This window comes from Malania oleifera, chromosome 2 (genome assembly GCF_029873635.1).
Source record: "Malania oleifera isolate guangnan ecotype guangnan chromosome 2, ASM2987363v1, whole genome shotgun sequence".
Classification (NCBI taxonomy): domain Eukaryota; kingdom Viridiplantae; phylum Streptophyta; class Magnoliopsida; order Santalales; family Ximeniaceae; genus Malania; species Malania oleifera.
Genome location: NC_080418.1, coordinates 83599459 through 83612926, shown reverse-complemented (window position 1 = coordinate 83612926; position 13468 = coordinate 83599459). Strand labels below are relative to the sequence as shown.

The window sequence follows — 13468 nt, the reverse complement described above, 5'->3', positions numbered from 1 at the left end:
CGACCGTACTTAAGGTTTGGTTGACCTAGTATCTGGGTTCGGTCGACTAAGGACAAATTAAACCGAGAAGATGATCGACTATCCAAAGGCAATTGTCCAAATTCGCATGGTTTGGTCGACCAAAGTGAGTTTGGTTGACCGAACTAGTCAAAAATTTGGTTGACCGAGATGTTTTGAACTTAAGGGTTCGGTCGACCAGGTGGTTGGCATTCCCTACGTGGGGGTTCGGTTGACCAGAGTGTTGCCTATATATTTCTAGTCGGTCAATCGAGGAGTCAACATGTTGACCCAATGGGGGTTTGGTCGACTGAAGATCTCAGTGCAACTGAGTTCAATTGACCAAACATGCTAATTTGGGCAATTTTTTGTCATTTTCTATTTTTAATGATGTCCTTATTCATATGATGATTAACTTAATTTTAATAGGACACTCTTTTATGCATGTATGAGGGACTTAAGGTCAATCTAGGTCTTTTTGAGATTATCTATCTAATCATGCATGTAATGTATTGATTATTACATACCCAAACAATAAATGAATTGAAATACAACATACTATAGTCTTTAGGGTCTTCAAGCTCTACTTCATGTGCCATCAATTTGATTTTCTAATTATATACCTGCACATAAACTAGATAACCATCAAATACTTGAGTATTTGTCATTATCAAAATCGGGTGTGACCTATGAGGACAACATTCTCCTCATTTTTGATGATGACAAATACACAATACAAAAAGTAGGTAGAGCCTTGAAAGGCTCCCCTTGACAATATACATAATGCAAAACAAAATATTTCAATGCAAATTATTTTTCAAGGACTAAGTACTACTACCCAATTTTTGCCTCTCATCTCGATCTCCCCCTTTTGACAATAGAAAAAAGGGTTGTGAAATAAATAGCCATAAGCATTGGGTATGATACATTAATACACAAGATAAGTTTGGAAATTTTTTTTAAAAAAATTTTGGCAATATGCCGTTTGAAAATTGGACATTTTTTCAAAAATACCTCTATAAAAAGTTTTGAGTTTTAAGATCAACAGATTATCCACCACTACTTAACCCAAACAGTTCCAGTACAATCAAGATGTAAAACATAAATTCAATCATCATCATGTAGTAGATATAAGAATTATGCATTGCGAAAAAAAAAGCAAATTCATAAAGTCTAAAATAATGAAGGATACCAATTATTATCTTAATTGTTAGACTTAAGATTTCTTAGAAAGCTCCCCCTAAGTTTATGCAATGTATCAAATATCTAGGAAGCATCTCTACTATGCATGAGACCTAGTTCATGTCTAATTTGTAGGAACCTATCTTCTGGAAGTGGTTTTGTAAGAATGTCGGCCCATTGTTTATTTGTGCACACAAAGTCAAGTGCCACATAACCTTATGCACATGATCACGAAGGAAATGATGCTTAATCTCAATGTGTTTAGTTCGTGAATGTTAGATAGGGTTCTTAGAGATATTTATTGCACTAGTATTATCACATTTTATTGGCACAACATCATAGTGCAATCCGAAATCCATAATTTGTTGTTTCATATAAAGAGTTTGAGCACAACAACTTCTAGCCACAATATATTTTGCTTCGACTGTGGATAAGGCAACTAAGTTTTTTTTCTTGGAGAACCAAGAAATGAGAGATTGTCCTAAATGATGACAAATGCTGCTAGTACTCTTCCTATCAACCTTACTACCGGCAAAGTCAGCATCTGTATAACTAACAATCTCAAAGGTTGTATGCTTAGGATACCATAATCCTAGCTCTATGGTTCCAACTAGGTACCTAAGGATTCGTTTTACTACTAATAGATGAGATTCCTTAGGAGCGGCTTGAAACCTAGAAAACATGCACACACTAAACATAATATATGACCTACTAGTTGTAAGATATAGAAGACTCTCAATCATGGCACAACACAATTTCACATCAACAGGGAATCCTTCCTCATCTTTATCAAGTCTGATGGAAGAACTCACGGGAGTACTATGAATTTTACTATCTTTCATATTAAATTTCTTTAGCAAGTCCCTAACATATTTTTGATTGGAATATGAAAGTTCCATATTTAGCTTGTTTAATTTGAAACCCTAAAAAGAAACTAAGTTCACCCATCATGCTCATTTCAAATTCACTTTGCATGCATTTGGAAAACTCATTACACAACTCATCATTGGTTGCTCCAAAATGATATCGTCAACATAAATTTGAACTAGGAGCCTATCATCATTTTTGGATTTGATGAAGAGTGTAGTGTTAATCTTGCCACGGGTAAACCCATTTTCTAGTAGGAAACCACTATGCCTCTCATACCAAGCTCCAGGAGCTTGCTTCAATCCATACAAGGCTTTGGACAATCGGTATACATTATCTGGATATTTATGATTTTTAAAACTAGGTGGTTGTTCTACATACACTTCTTCATTAATATAACAATTAAGAAAAGCACCTTTAACATCCATTTGAAACAATTTAAATTTTTTAAAGGCTGCATAAGCAAGTAGCATATGAATGGCTTCCATCCTACCAACAGGAGCATAGGTTTCATCAAAATCAATTCCCTCTTCCTGATTATAACTCTGGGCAACTAGTCTGGCCTTATTCCTAGTTACTACCTCATTCTCATCTTTCTTATTTCTATATACCCATTAGGTTCCTATAATTGTATGATCATTAGGTCTAGGAAATAGGGTCCACACTTTACTTCTTTCAAATTGATTAAGTTCTTCTTACATGGACATCGCCCAAGACTCATCCTTTATTACTTCTTTATTTTTAGGTTCTTCTTGGGACAAGAAAGTAGAATGACTCACTAGGTTTTTCAAGGAAGATCTTGTGACTATACGACAGGAAGGTTCACCTATGATTTGATTTATAGACTGGTTCCTAATGAATTTCCAATCCCTAGGCAACTCATGAATTTCATTGTTATTGTTATTATCTTCTGATGATTTATCATTAATTTATGAATTCTCACTTGCATTGTTTTCAACAAATAACTTGTCTAAGAGTTTTCTAATGTCAATGTCATATTCATCATTTTTTCTTAGAAAAAAGATTAAATTCATCAAATACAATATGAATAGATTCAATGACAGTTAAAGTTCTTTTATTGAAAACTCTATATGCTTTACCATTTAGAGAATAACCTAGGAAAATGTCTTCATCAGATTTAGAATCAAAATTTCCTAGATGTTCATTATCACTAAGCAAAAAAGATTTACAACCAAAAACATGAAAGTAGGAAATGTTAGGTCTATGGCTGTTCCACAATTCATAAGGGGTTTTTGTTAGCTTTGGTGTATTCCCAAGATGGGGGCTAAATTGGAGATTAAAAATTTCCTCCAAGGTTCAACTAATCCAGCACAGTATTTTACAAACCTAGGGTCTTTCTATGTATTTATAATCATAATACAGATGTAGAAAGTAAATTGCGGAAAATAAAATCAACACTAGATATGTTGTTGGGGTTCGGGCAACTGTGCCTACATCCCCGCCTTGGCTACCGTAGCACAAAGATTCCACTATGGCTCACTTAATGGGTGGAGCGGCACCATTTACAACTAGGTCAGTTAGCGGGGCTGACCTCAACCTACACCTTACTAGGATGGTGCACCTAGCTTTCCTAACTGGGTCAAAGCCAATCCGGGACTATTCAATAGGGCTAGTCTCCTTCTTCAGACCCATGCTTGGAATACAAAAAATGTGTCTAAAATTTTGCGTACAAGGAAATATACTTCTTCAAAAGTAGATATGTAAACTAGTATGGCTCAAGCAATAATGCAAGTATGAATAATATGTAAATATGCTTAGTGCTTAAATATGTATGCTAAACACTCAATTAAGTGGGAATAATCAATCAAGGTTTAGAGTGTATATCAAAGCAAGATTTGAAACACAATATTTGAATATCACAATATTAGATCATGGTTTCAAAAAAATGCTAGCAAGATGATTCAAACAACCTTAACAAGATATTCACATTATACTAATCACAAGGGATGTTTGAATGCAAGCTTGTAAAACAATATTTGCATGAAAAAGTGTAGGCTAAGGTAACTTGCAATGACAATGCAAGAACCACAAGCCTCTAAGTCTTCCCATACAAGATTTATCAAATAAAATCAATGAAAGAACTTAATGCTTTACTCTTAATAAAAATCAATCAATCCATACAACAAATGAGAGTATAAGAAAATTAGAATGAAGCACAAGCACACTTAATATACTCACAACACTTGAATGATCAAGGAAAATGGAGTGTGTGAGTGTATGGGAGTAGTATAGGCTATAAAATGATTTTTGAATTTGAGAGAACTTTGGCCATAATGATCTTGCTAATCCTTTACCAATATTTGCAAATGAACAAATATATATAGGCAAGGTGATGCGGAACCCCAAGAATGAATGTCCGGAGACCCCAAATCTTATTTATCAAAACCCCAAACTCAAAATAAGATTCGACATGGAAGTGGATCTATGACCTATTGCTTGACTTGAAGCACAAACCAAGAATATCAAATTAATGGATGAACGCCACAAAGGTAGCACCTTTGATAAGTTCAGTGAAAGTTCAATAAAGAACTTGAAGAGAAATAAACCTCACTTGGAATTGTATTTAGCAAAAAAATATATTCCTTTCTAATACAATAGAGAGCTGGTTACTTATAGAAAATAAAAGAAACCCATAACATCAGTTCGACAAATAAAAACAGGCTATAACATCAATCTAGCCAATAAAATAGCCACACATAACCTTAAGCATGCCATGTTATTTAATGAAACATGTGCAAGTCACGTGCCATGTGTCATGTCATTTAATGAAACATGTGCAAGTCACATGTCATGCTTAATTGACCCATTTTTTAGTCCATAAAAATTTCCCAAACAACCCTTATTGGCTTAAGGTTCTAGCTTCACACGTCTTTAGACAATTTACCATCTTAGGCTCTTCTAGAAATTATTTTTCTTTAGTGTCCATGACCCTCATTGACTCTTGCTCAAGCAACTTCTCGATTAGTCATTGCATAGCCTCCTTAACCTTCTTGGCTCTAGCTCTTGCAATGGATCCGCTTGGCATGTGCAGATCATCCTATGCAATCAGAGCTTGAGGGTTCATATCATTCCCCCTCTCCTAAAAAATATTCGTCCTCGAATCATCACCCACATCAAAAAGGGATAAATCAGAAACGTTGAAAGTTGCATTGACCTTATACTCACCTGGTAGATCAAACTTGTATGCATTATCATTGATCTTTTCTAGCACTTGAAAAGGTCCATCACCCCTCAGGTGTAGCTTTTTTTTCCTTTTAGTAGGAAACCTCTCTTTTCTCATATGCACCCATACCCAATCTCTCGGTTCAAAAGTAACGAACTTGCACCCCTTATTATCTTGTGATGAATATTGTCGGTTCTTCATTTCAATGTGCTGTCGTGCTTGTTCATGGATCCTCTTCACCAAGTCAACCTTGTGTTGTCCGTCTAAGCTAACTATCTCATTCACAAGTAGCGGCATCAAATCCACCGGAGTCAAAGGATTAAAACCATAAACAATTTCAAATGGACAAAAATTAGTAGAAGCATGCATAGTTCTATTATAAAAAAACTCAACAACTGGTATGCATTCTTCCCATGATTTTAAATTCCCTTGAATGACCGCACGCAATAAGGTAGCTAAAGTCCAATTAACTACTTTGGTTCGACCATCAGTTTGAGGATGACAAGTAGTAGAAAACAATAGCTTAGTTCCTAACTTTCCCCACAAAACCTTCCAAAAGTAGTTTAACATCCCTACTACTCACAATTGTCCTAGGAATGTCGTGTAATTGCACAACGTCCCTAAAAAATAAATTGGCTATATTTATGGCATCATCAGTTTTATGGCAAGGAATAAAATGTGCCATTTTATAAAATCTATCAACCACCACAAATATAGAGTCCATACCCCCTTTGGACCTAGGCAAACCTAATATGAAATCCATTGAAATGTCTACCCAAGGTTTACTAGGTATAGGCAAAGGAGTATAAAGGCCATGAGGTAAGACCTTAGACTTAGCTTCTTTACATGAAATGCATCTAGAACACACTCTCTCTACATCTCTATGCATATGTGGCCAAAGAAGTGTTCATGTAGAATATCTAAAGTCTTTTGTTCCCCAAAATGTCCCATCAAACCCTCGCTATGTGACTCTCATAGAAGCAATTCTCTTAAGGAGTAGTTAAGCACACAAAGTCTATTCTCCCTAAATAAATATCCATCATTCCTATAGAATTTATGAAACGAAACTTTATCACATGCCTCATACACATTAGCAAAATAAAAATCTTTAGCATATAAGTCCTTTATGTACTCAAAACCCAATAGCTTAGTGCTAAGTGTAGTAATTAAGGCATACCTACGAGAAAGCACATCAGCCACGACATTCTCTTTCCCCTCCTTGTACTGAATGACATATGGGAAGGTTTCGATGAACTCTACCCATTTGGAGTGGTGACGATTTAGCTTACCTTGCCCCTTCAAATGCTTTAATAATTCATGATTAGAGTGGATCATGAATTCTTTAGGCCATAAGTAGTGTTGCCACGTCTCCAATGCCCTCACCAAGGCATACAGTTCTTTATCATACGTGGAGTAGTTCAATGCTACCTCATTGAGCTTTTCACTAAAATATGCAATGGGACGCTTATCCTGTATCAAAATAGCTCCAATACCAATCCCGAAGGCATCACATTCAATCTCAAAAGTTTTAGTGAAATCAGTTAAAAGCAATAATGAAGCAAAACATAACTTATGTTTGAGCATTTTAAAGGAATGTTCTTGTGCATTACCCCATTTAAACCCCATGTCCTTTTTTATCACTTCAGTTAAAGGTGCAACAATGGTGCTAAAATTTCTCACAAACCACCTATAAAAACTAGCCAACCTATGAAAACTACGTACATTAGCCACAGATTTAGGTGTTGGCCAATCTTTTATTGCTTTCACCTTTTCCTCATCCACTTCTACGCCTTTAGCACTCACCATATAACCCAAGAAAATAACCTTCTCCATGCAAAAATTACATTTCTTTAGGTTAGCAAAAAAATTTTCTTTTTTAAGAACATCCAATACACCATTCAAATGATCCAAGTGATCATCAAGATTCTTGTTGTACACTAGGATATCGTCAAAGTAGACAACAACAAATCTACCATTAAATGCACGCAACACATGATTCATCAAGCGTATGAAATTACTAGGTGCATTGGTGAGAACAAATGGCATAACCATCCATTCATACAAACCGTACTTTGTCTTAAATGCCGTTTTTCATTTATCACCCAATTTTATTCTTATTTGATGGTAGCCACTTTTTAAATCAATTTTAGAAAAGATGCAAAAGCCATGTAATTCATCTAATATGTTATGTAGTCTAGGGATAGGATGGTGATACTTTATAGTGATTTTATTGATGGCTCTACAACCCATGCATATCCTCCATGTTCCATCTTTCTTTAGTACCAATAGCACGGGTACCGCACACGGACTCATGCTCTCCCTCACATGCCCCTTGGCTAGTAGCTCCTCAACTTGTCTTTGAAGTTCCTTAGTCTCCTCAGAGTTGCTCCTATAGTCTGGACAGTTGGGAATCATAGCCCTGATGATGAAGTCAATCTGATGCTCAATTCCTCTTATTGGTGGCAAACCATTGGGCACATCCATAGGAAAGACATCCTTGTATTCCTGCAGCAAAGAAACAACAACACTAGGCAAGGAAGAGGTGAGTTTGTTAGTGCTTGATTATGTCTTCTTGTGCATAAGTATAACTAGAGGTCTTTGTGCATAAAAAGCTTTCTTACACTCTTTTTCTTTTGCATACAAACTCACTTTTTCCTCTCTTGTTGTTTTTCCCTCATTTTTACCACTCTATTTTTTTCTAATTTCGGCCCCTCTCTTGCCATCATTTTCTCTCCTCTAATTTTTTTCAATGCTCTTTGCCTCTCCTTTTGTTTTATTCTCAACCTCTTTTTTGGTTTTCTCATTATTTGCTATTTTGAATCTCATTTGATCTTCATACACTTGCTTAGGAGTCAATGGTACAAGGATCACACTTCTCCCATCTTTTATAAAGGAATACCTATTCTTGAACCCATCATGAATGACACGTTGATCATATTATCATGGTCTTCCCAATAAGATGTGATTAGCATGCATAGGGACCACATCACATAGAATCTCATTAGAATATTTTCCAATTGAAAATACAATCAGCACTTGCTTATTCATCCTAACCTCCCCACACTCATTCAACCATTGAACTTTGTAAGGCCTAGGATATTTTATGCATTGCAACCCCAACTTCTCTACTAATGTGGTACTAGCTACGTTAGTGCAGCTCCCTCCATCGATGATCATGCTACTCACCTTATCATGGATGTAACATTGAGTATGAAATATATTCTCACACTGCTCCTCATTTTCATCTTTCACCACATGCATGTTTAAAGTTCTCCTAGTTACTAATGCCTCGCCATGGATGGCATACTCAACATCACTAGAATCTTCTAGTGAAGGCATGGACTCATGATCACTCTCTTCATCATCGATTTCAATAGTACCATCATCTCTTATAATCATTGCTATTTTATTTGGGCATTGTGATGCAATATGGCCCGTCCCCCAAACACCTAAAACACTTGGTATTTCTGTACCTACTAGGTTGAGAAGAAGTTATACCTTTTTCATGGCTGCCCACTTTGTCTTTGGAAACAAACCTTTCTTCTTTTGATTTCCCCCAATTCGGTTTTCATGTGGAATGGGAAGCCAAAATTGTTGTAGCATGCTTGTTTCCACCCTTGTGTTTGAGTTGCCTCTTTACTTTCATTGCCATATGCACCATGTCCTCAAACTCCACATAGTGCTGCAGCTCCACTATGTTAGCAATTTTCTTGTTCATCCCACATAAGAACCGTGCCATTGTAGCTTCTCTATCTTCCTCAATATTTGCCTAATTCATAGCCATCTCCATCTCCTTGTGGTAGTTCTTCAAACTTTTGGTACCTTGGGTAATGCTTTGAAGACGTTGGTGTAAGTCTTGGTAGTAGTGGTTTGGTACAAATCGCTTCCTCATCACCACCTTCATTTCAGCCCACATCTCAATAGGTCTTTCCATGTTTCTATGCCTACTAAGAAAAATTTGATCCCACTATACCAGTGCATAGTCAGTGAACTCCACAGCTACCAATTTCACCTTCCTTTCTTCAAAGTAGTTATGACACTCAAAAATGAGCACAACCTTCCTCTCCCATTCAAGGTATACATCCAAGTTATTTTTTCCTTGAAAAAGGAGGGATCTTCATTTTGATGCTTCCAATGTTTCTATTGATGTTATCTCGACCCCTTGGCTCCCATCAAGGTTGTCGCTCTTTCCTAGCACCTCAATAAGAAAATCTTCCCATATCGTCATGTTCATCATCACTTGCTTCATTGATACCTATATCATGTTCAAATTTAGCAATCAGAGGAGTATAAGGCCTTCGCCGCCCTTCATTGGATTTCTCTCTTCTCAGTCTATCAATTGTAGCGTCTTGTCTATCCAATCTATCTCTAAACTCCCCGAAAATCGTATTGAGTCTTTCAAACTACTGTTGAATGGCTTGCAAGGTGAAGAATGAGTCTTGTGGAGGGTTCTCATTCTCTCTACCTTTGTTGGAAGTTTCAAAGCCAACCACTTTTCTACTCGTGATTTCAAACCTACAAAAAGGATATTAGAGAAAAAAAATTTGTTTACCTTATAGGTCAATCCCAGTTTTGATAATGACAAATACTTTGGTATTTAATGGTTGCCAAGTTTGTGTGCAGGTTCTCACTGACAAGTTTATATAATGGCATGCGGCAACCTAAAGAGAAGTGAAGACCCCGACACATTTATTAATTGTTGTAATGTTATTGGGTTTATAATAGTAACTAGGTATATCGGTCCGTAATAATCTTTGCATGTCATGCATGTAAGTATTTGCAAGCTCTTAAAATGGCTATTGAATGACAATAGGGACTGAATAACTTTAGGGCACCCTTTGACCGACGCAAGATTTTTGGGACTATCTCAAAACGGCCCTCGAAAAGACCCTAGTGAGACTCTAGTTCCCAACACTCTCACACATATCATATAATATATAGGAGTGTTTAATCTGTGTTGAAATTTAACATAAATAGGAAAATTGAGAGAGCTCAGGCGACTGAACCCTTGGAGTTCAAAACTCCTCGGGTGCCCGAACTGTTGAGTGTCAACAGTTGACTTGGGCTCTCGGACAACCAAACCATTTTGTGTGTACCTGCCATGAGCGCCCAAACCCTTTGAAAGAGACATTCCACCAACTCGGGTGACCAAACTGTTTACTTCAAAATGGGCCCTGGGTGACCGAACACAAAGATTCGGGCCACCAAACATATGATCGAGCACCTGAAGTCACGAGGCAATGCAACTGACCTTGATTCGGGCTGTCGAAGCATGATACAGGCGACCGAACTCATTTAAATTATTTTTATCCCTATGGGGCGACCGAACCAAGGTTCAGCCACCCGAACCTTGCTGGGTTAAAATTAATTTAATTGAGGTAAAAATGGGTTAAGTTGGGTTAATTGTGTTTAAACCATTTGAAACTTTTCTAATAATACCCAATGGATCCTAAACGGCCATAATTCCACCTTGGTCTATAAATATGAGTTCATTTGTGTGGATTAGAGAGAGATGAAGAAAAATCATTAGTCAAAATTCTCTCAAACCCAAAATCCCATTTTGCCTATAATACTTCCAAACACTCTCACACCTTCATCCCATTGATTATTTTTAGCTTTATGCGAGTTCTTGCTTGGGTTATTGCTTAGTAGTATTGATCATACTCCCATTGCTTTGTTTGATTGATTGGTATTGATTTTGGGGAGTTAAGCATGGTTTTCCCACAAATTTTATTTAATAAATCTTGTGTTGGGAAAAACCTAGTAGCTTAAGGATCTTTGCATTGTCAATGCAAAGATTCCTATAGCTTGATTTTGTTGTGCAAAGATTTTTTCGAACAAGCAAACATTTTCAAACTAGTATTGTGCATATTACATTGAAGAAAACTTTCTTAAATTAGTTTGATTATCTTATTCGTGTACTTGGAATATTGATTTTCTATTGAAATACTTTGTTTGGATTCCAAGATATTGCTTGTTTAGAATAATCTTGAACATTATTGTGATAATATCTTGTTGAGTGTTATTTGCATATATATACACACACTGAGCTTACATCTACCTACATTGTTGATGTGCATGTGATTGATTAAGTATATTGCACGTATTAGGTATCTGCTTTACATGAAAGCATAATCACTATACCAATTGATTGTGATAAATACTATTGTATTTCCAAGCGTGGCCTGAGGGGGTTTGATCTAGCTCGGAAGGATCAGGTTGGGGTCAACCCTGTGAATTTGACCTAGGGTCTTCTCCGCCTCGCAAGGAGAGTTTGTAAAGGTTGAAGTCAGCCCTGTGCTAATTGACCTGATGTATTAGGTGCCACTCCACCCAGTAAGTGAGCCATTAGTGGAATCCTCAGGATTGTGAATTAGAGGCGGGGACGTAGGCACAGTTGGCCGAACCCCGATAACATATCGTGCGTGTTCTTTACATTTCTACAATTTATTTACTGCACGTGTATTTTTTTTATTGTGAATGATGTGTATGGTTTAAATTTCCACATAGTATATTAATTTGCACATTTGGGATTGCATAGACTGACCCTAGGTTGTAATATTCTGCTTACATTTGGTTTAACCTAGGAGTAAGTTTTAAAATTCCAATTCACCCCCCCCCCTTCTTGGGAATACATCAAAGCTAACAAATTTCCTCACTCACTCCCTTACGTGTTTACCCTCCAAACAATGACACTCAATGCTTGTGCTTTGACACAAATTTTTTTTTTTTGTGGCTTTTTCCCTCTGATATGCTCACACACTCATGCCTCTTACCACTAATGATTTCCCTTTTAGTTCTTTAAGGAACTAATCTGAAAAAAACCAATAGTTCAACCAAATGCAACAAATGAATCAATGAATTAGAAACAAGATATCAATGAAAATAACAATAGAACAACTAAATCAGGACACAAAACAATGAAGGAAAGACAAACAAAGAAGTCAAGAAAACAATAATGACCCAAACGAAATAAGAAGAAATTCAATGGAACAAAATAACTAGCTCGACCAAGGATATATTCAAACACAAATCAGAATAATAAGTTACTACCTCCTTTTTTTTTTTTGAATGCAATATACTGCCTTTTCTCTTTCTTCTTCTTTTTTTTTTTTTTTTTTTTTAAAGCACAAAATGGTTTTTTTTTTTTTTTTTTATAATGTGCTCTAATCGGCCTTGCTGTGTTTCTTGCAATTTCAAGTGACAAAAGATTCAATCTTGATGATAGAAGATATTAAAGAAGAGATGGAAAATTTCAAAAACAAGAAAGCAAGATAGGTAGATCGGATGATTGAAGAATAAGAAATAAGGATAAATGAGTATAAGATAAAAGAATTTTAGAAATCAAACAAGAAAAATAAGATAGATAGAACCTGATTTGAACCAAAGCTCTGATACCAAATGATGCGGAACCCCAAAAATGAACGTCCGGAGACCCCAAATCAGATTTATCAAAACCCCAAACCCAAAATAAGCTTCAACATGGTAGTGGATCCTTGACCTATTGCTTGACATAAAGCACAAACCAGGAATATCAAATTAATGGATGAATGCCACAAAGGTAGCACCTTTGATAAGTTCGGTGAAAGTTTAATGCACTTGAAGAGAAATAAACCTCACTTGGAATTGTATTCAACATAAAAATATATTCCTTTCTAATACAACAGAGAGTTGGCTACTTATAGAAAATAAAAGAAACCCATGACATCAGTTCAGCCAATAAAAATAGGCTATGACATCAACTGGCCAATAAAACAACCCCACATAACCTTAAGCATGCCATGTAATTTAATGAAACATGTGCAAGTCATAGGCCATGTGTCATTTCCTTTAATGAAACATGTGCAGGTCACATGTTATGCTTAATTGACCCATTATTTCGTCCCAGTATAAATAGTCATTATCTGGTCTTCCACTGCGAGAGGGTCCGATTGGGATTGTTTGAGCAATTCTCGCAATCGTTGACCTCTTGCCAATTGATTCTGAGTAGCTTTATCGAGATCAGAAGCGAATTGCGCAAAGGCTTCTAATTCTGCGAATTGTGCCAGTTCCAATTTGAATTTGCCAGCTACTTGTTTCATGGCTTTAATTTGAGCTGCAGATCCTACTCGGGAAACAGAAATACCCACATTAATAGCGGATCTGATTCCAGCATTGAAGAGATCGGCAGATAAGAATATTTGCCCATCTGTAATGGAAATTACATTAGTAGGAATATAAGCTGAAACATCTCCCGAT

General features: G+C 36.3%; 1 protein-coding gene across 1 annotated transcript in view; it reads right to left on the bottom strand.

The window, feature by feature from the left end:
• Window positions 1–13104: 13104 nt before the first annotated feature.
• Window positions 13105–13468, bottom strand: part of LOC131149660 (ATP synthase subunit alpha, chloroplastic) — a 1331-nt gene continuing 967 nt past the window's right edge. The window contains 1 exon segment of the mRNA XM_058100301.1: window positions 13105–13468. This exon segment is cut by the window's right edge and continues 151 nt beyond it. Coding sequence (XP_057956284.1) covers window positions 13105–13468 — 364 coding nt within the window.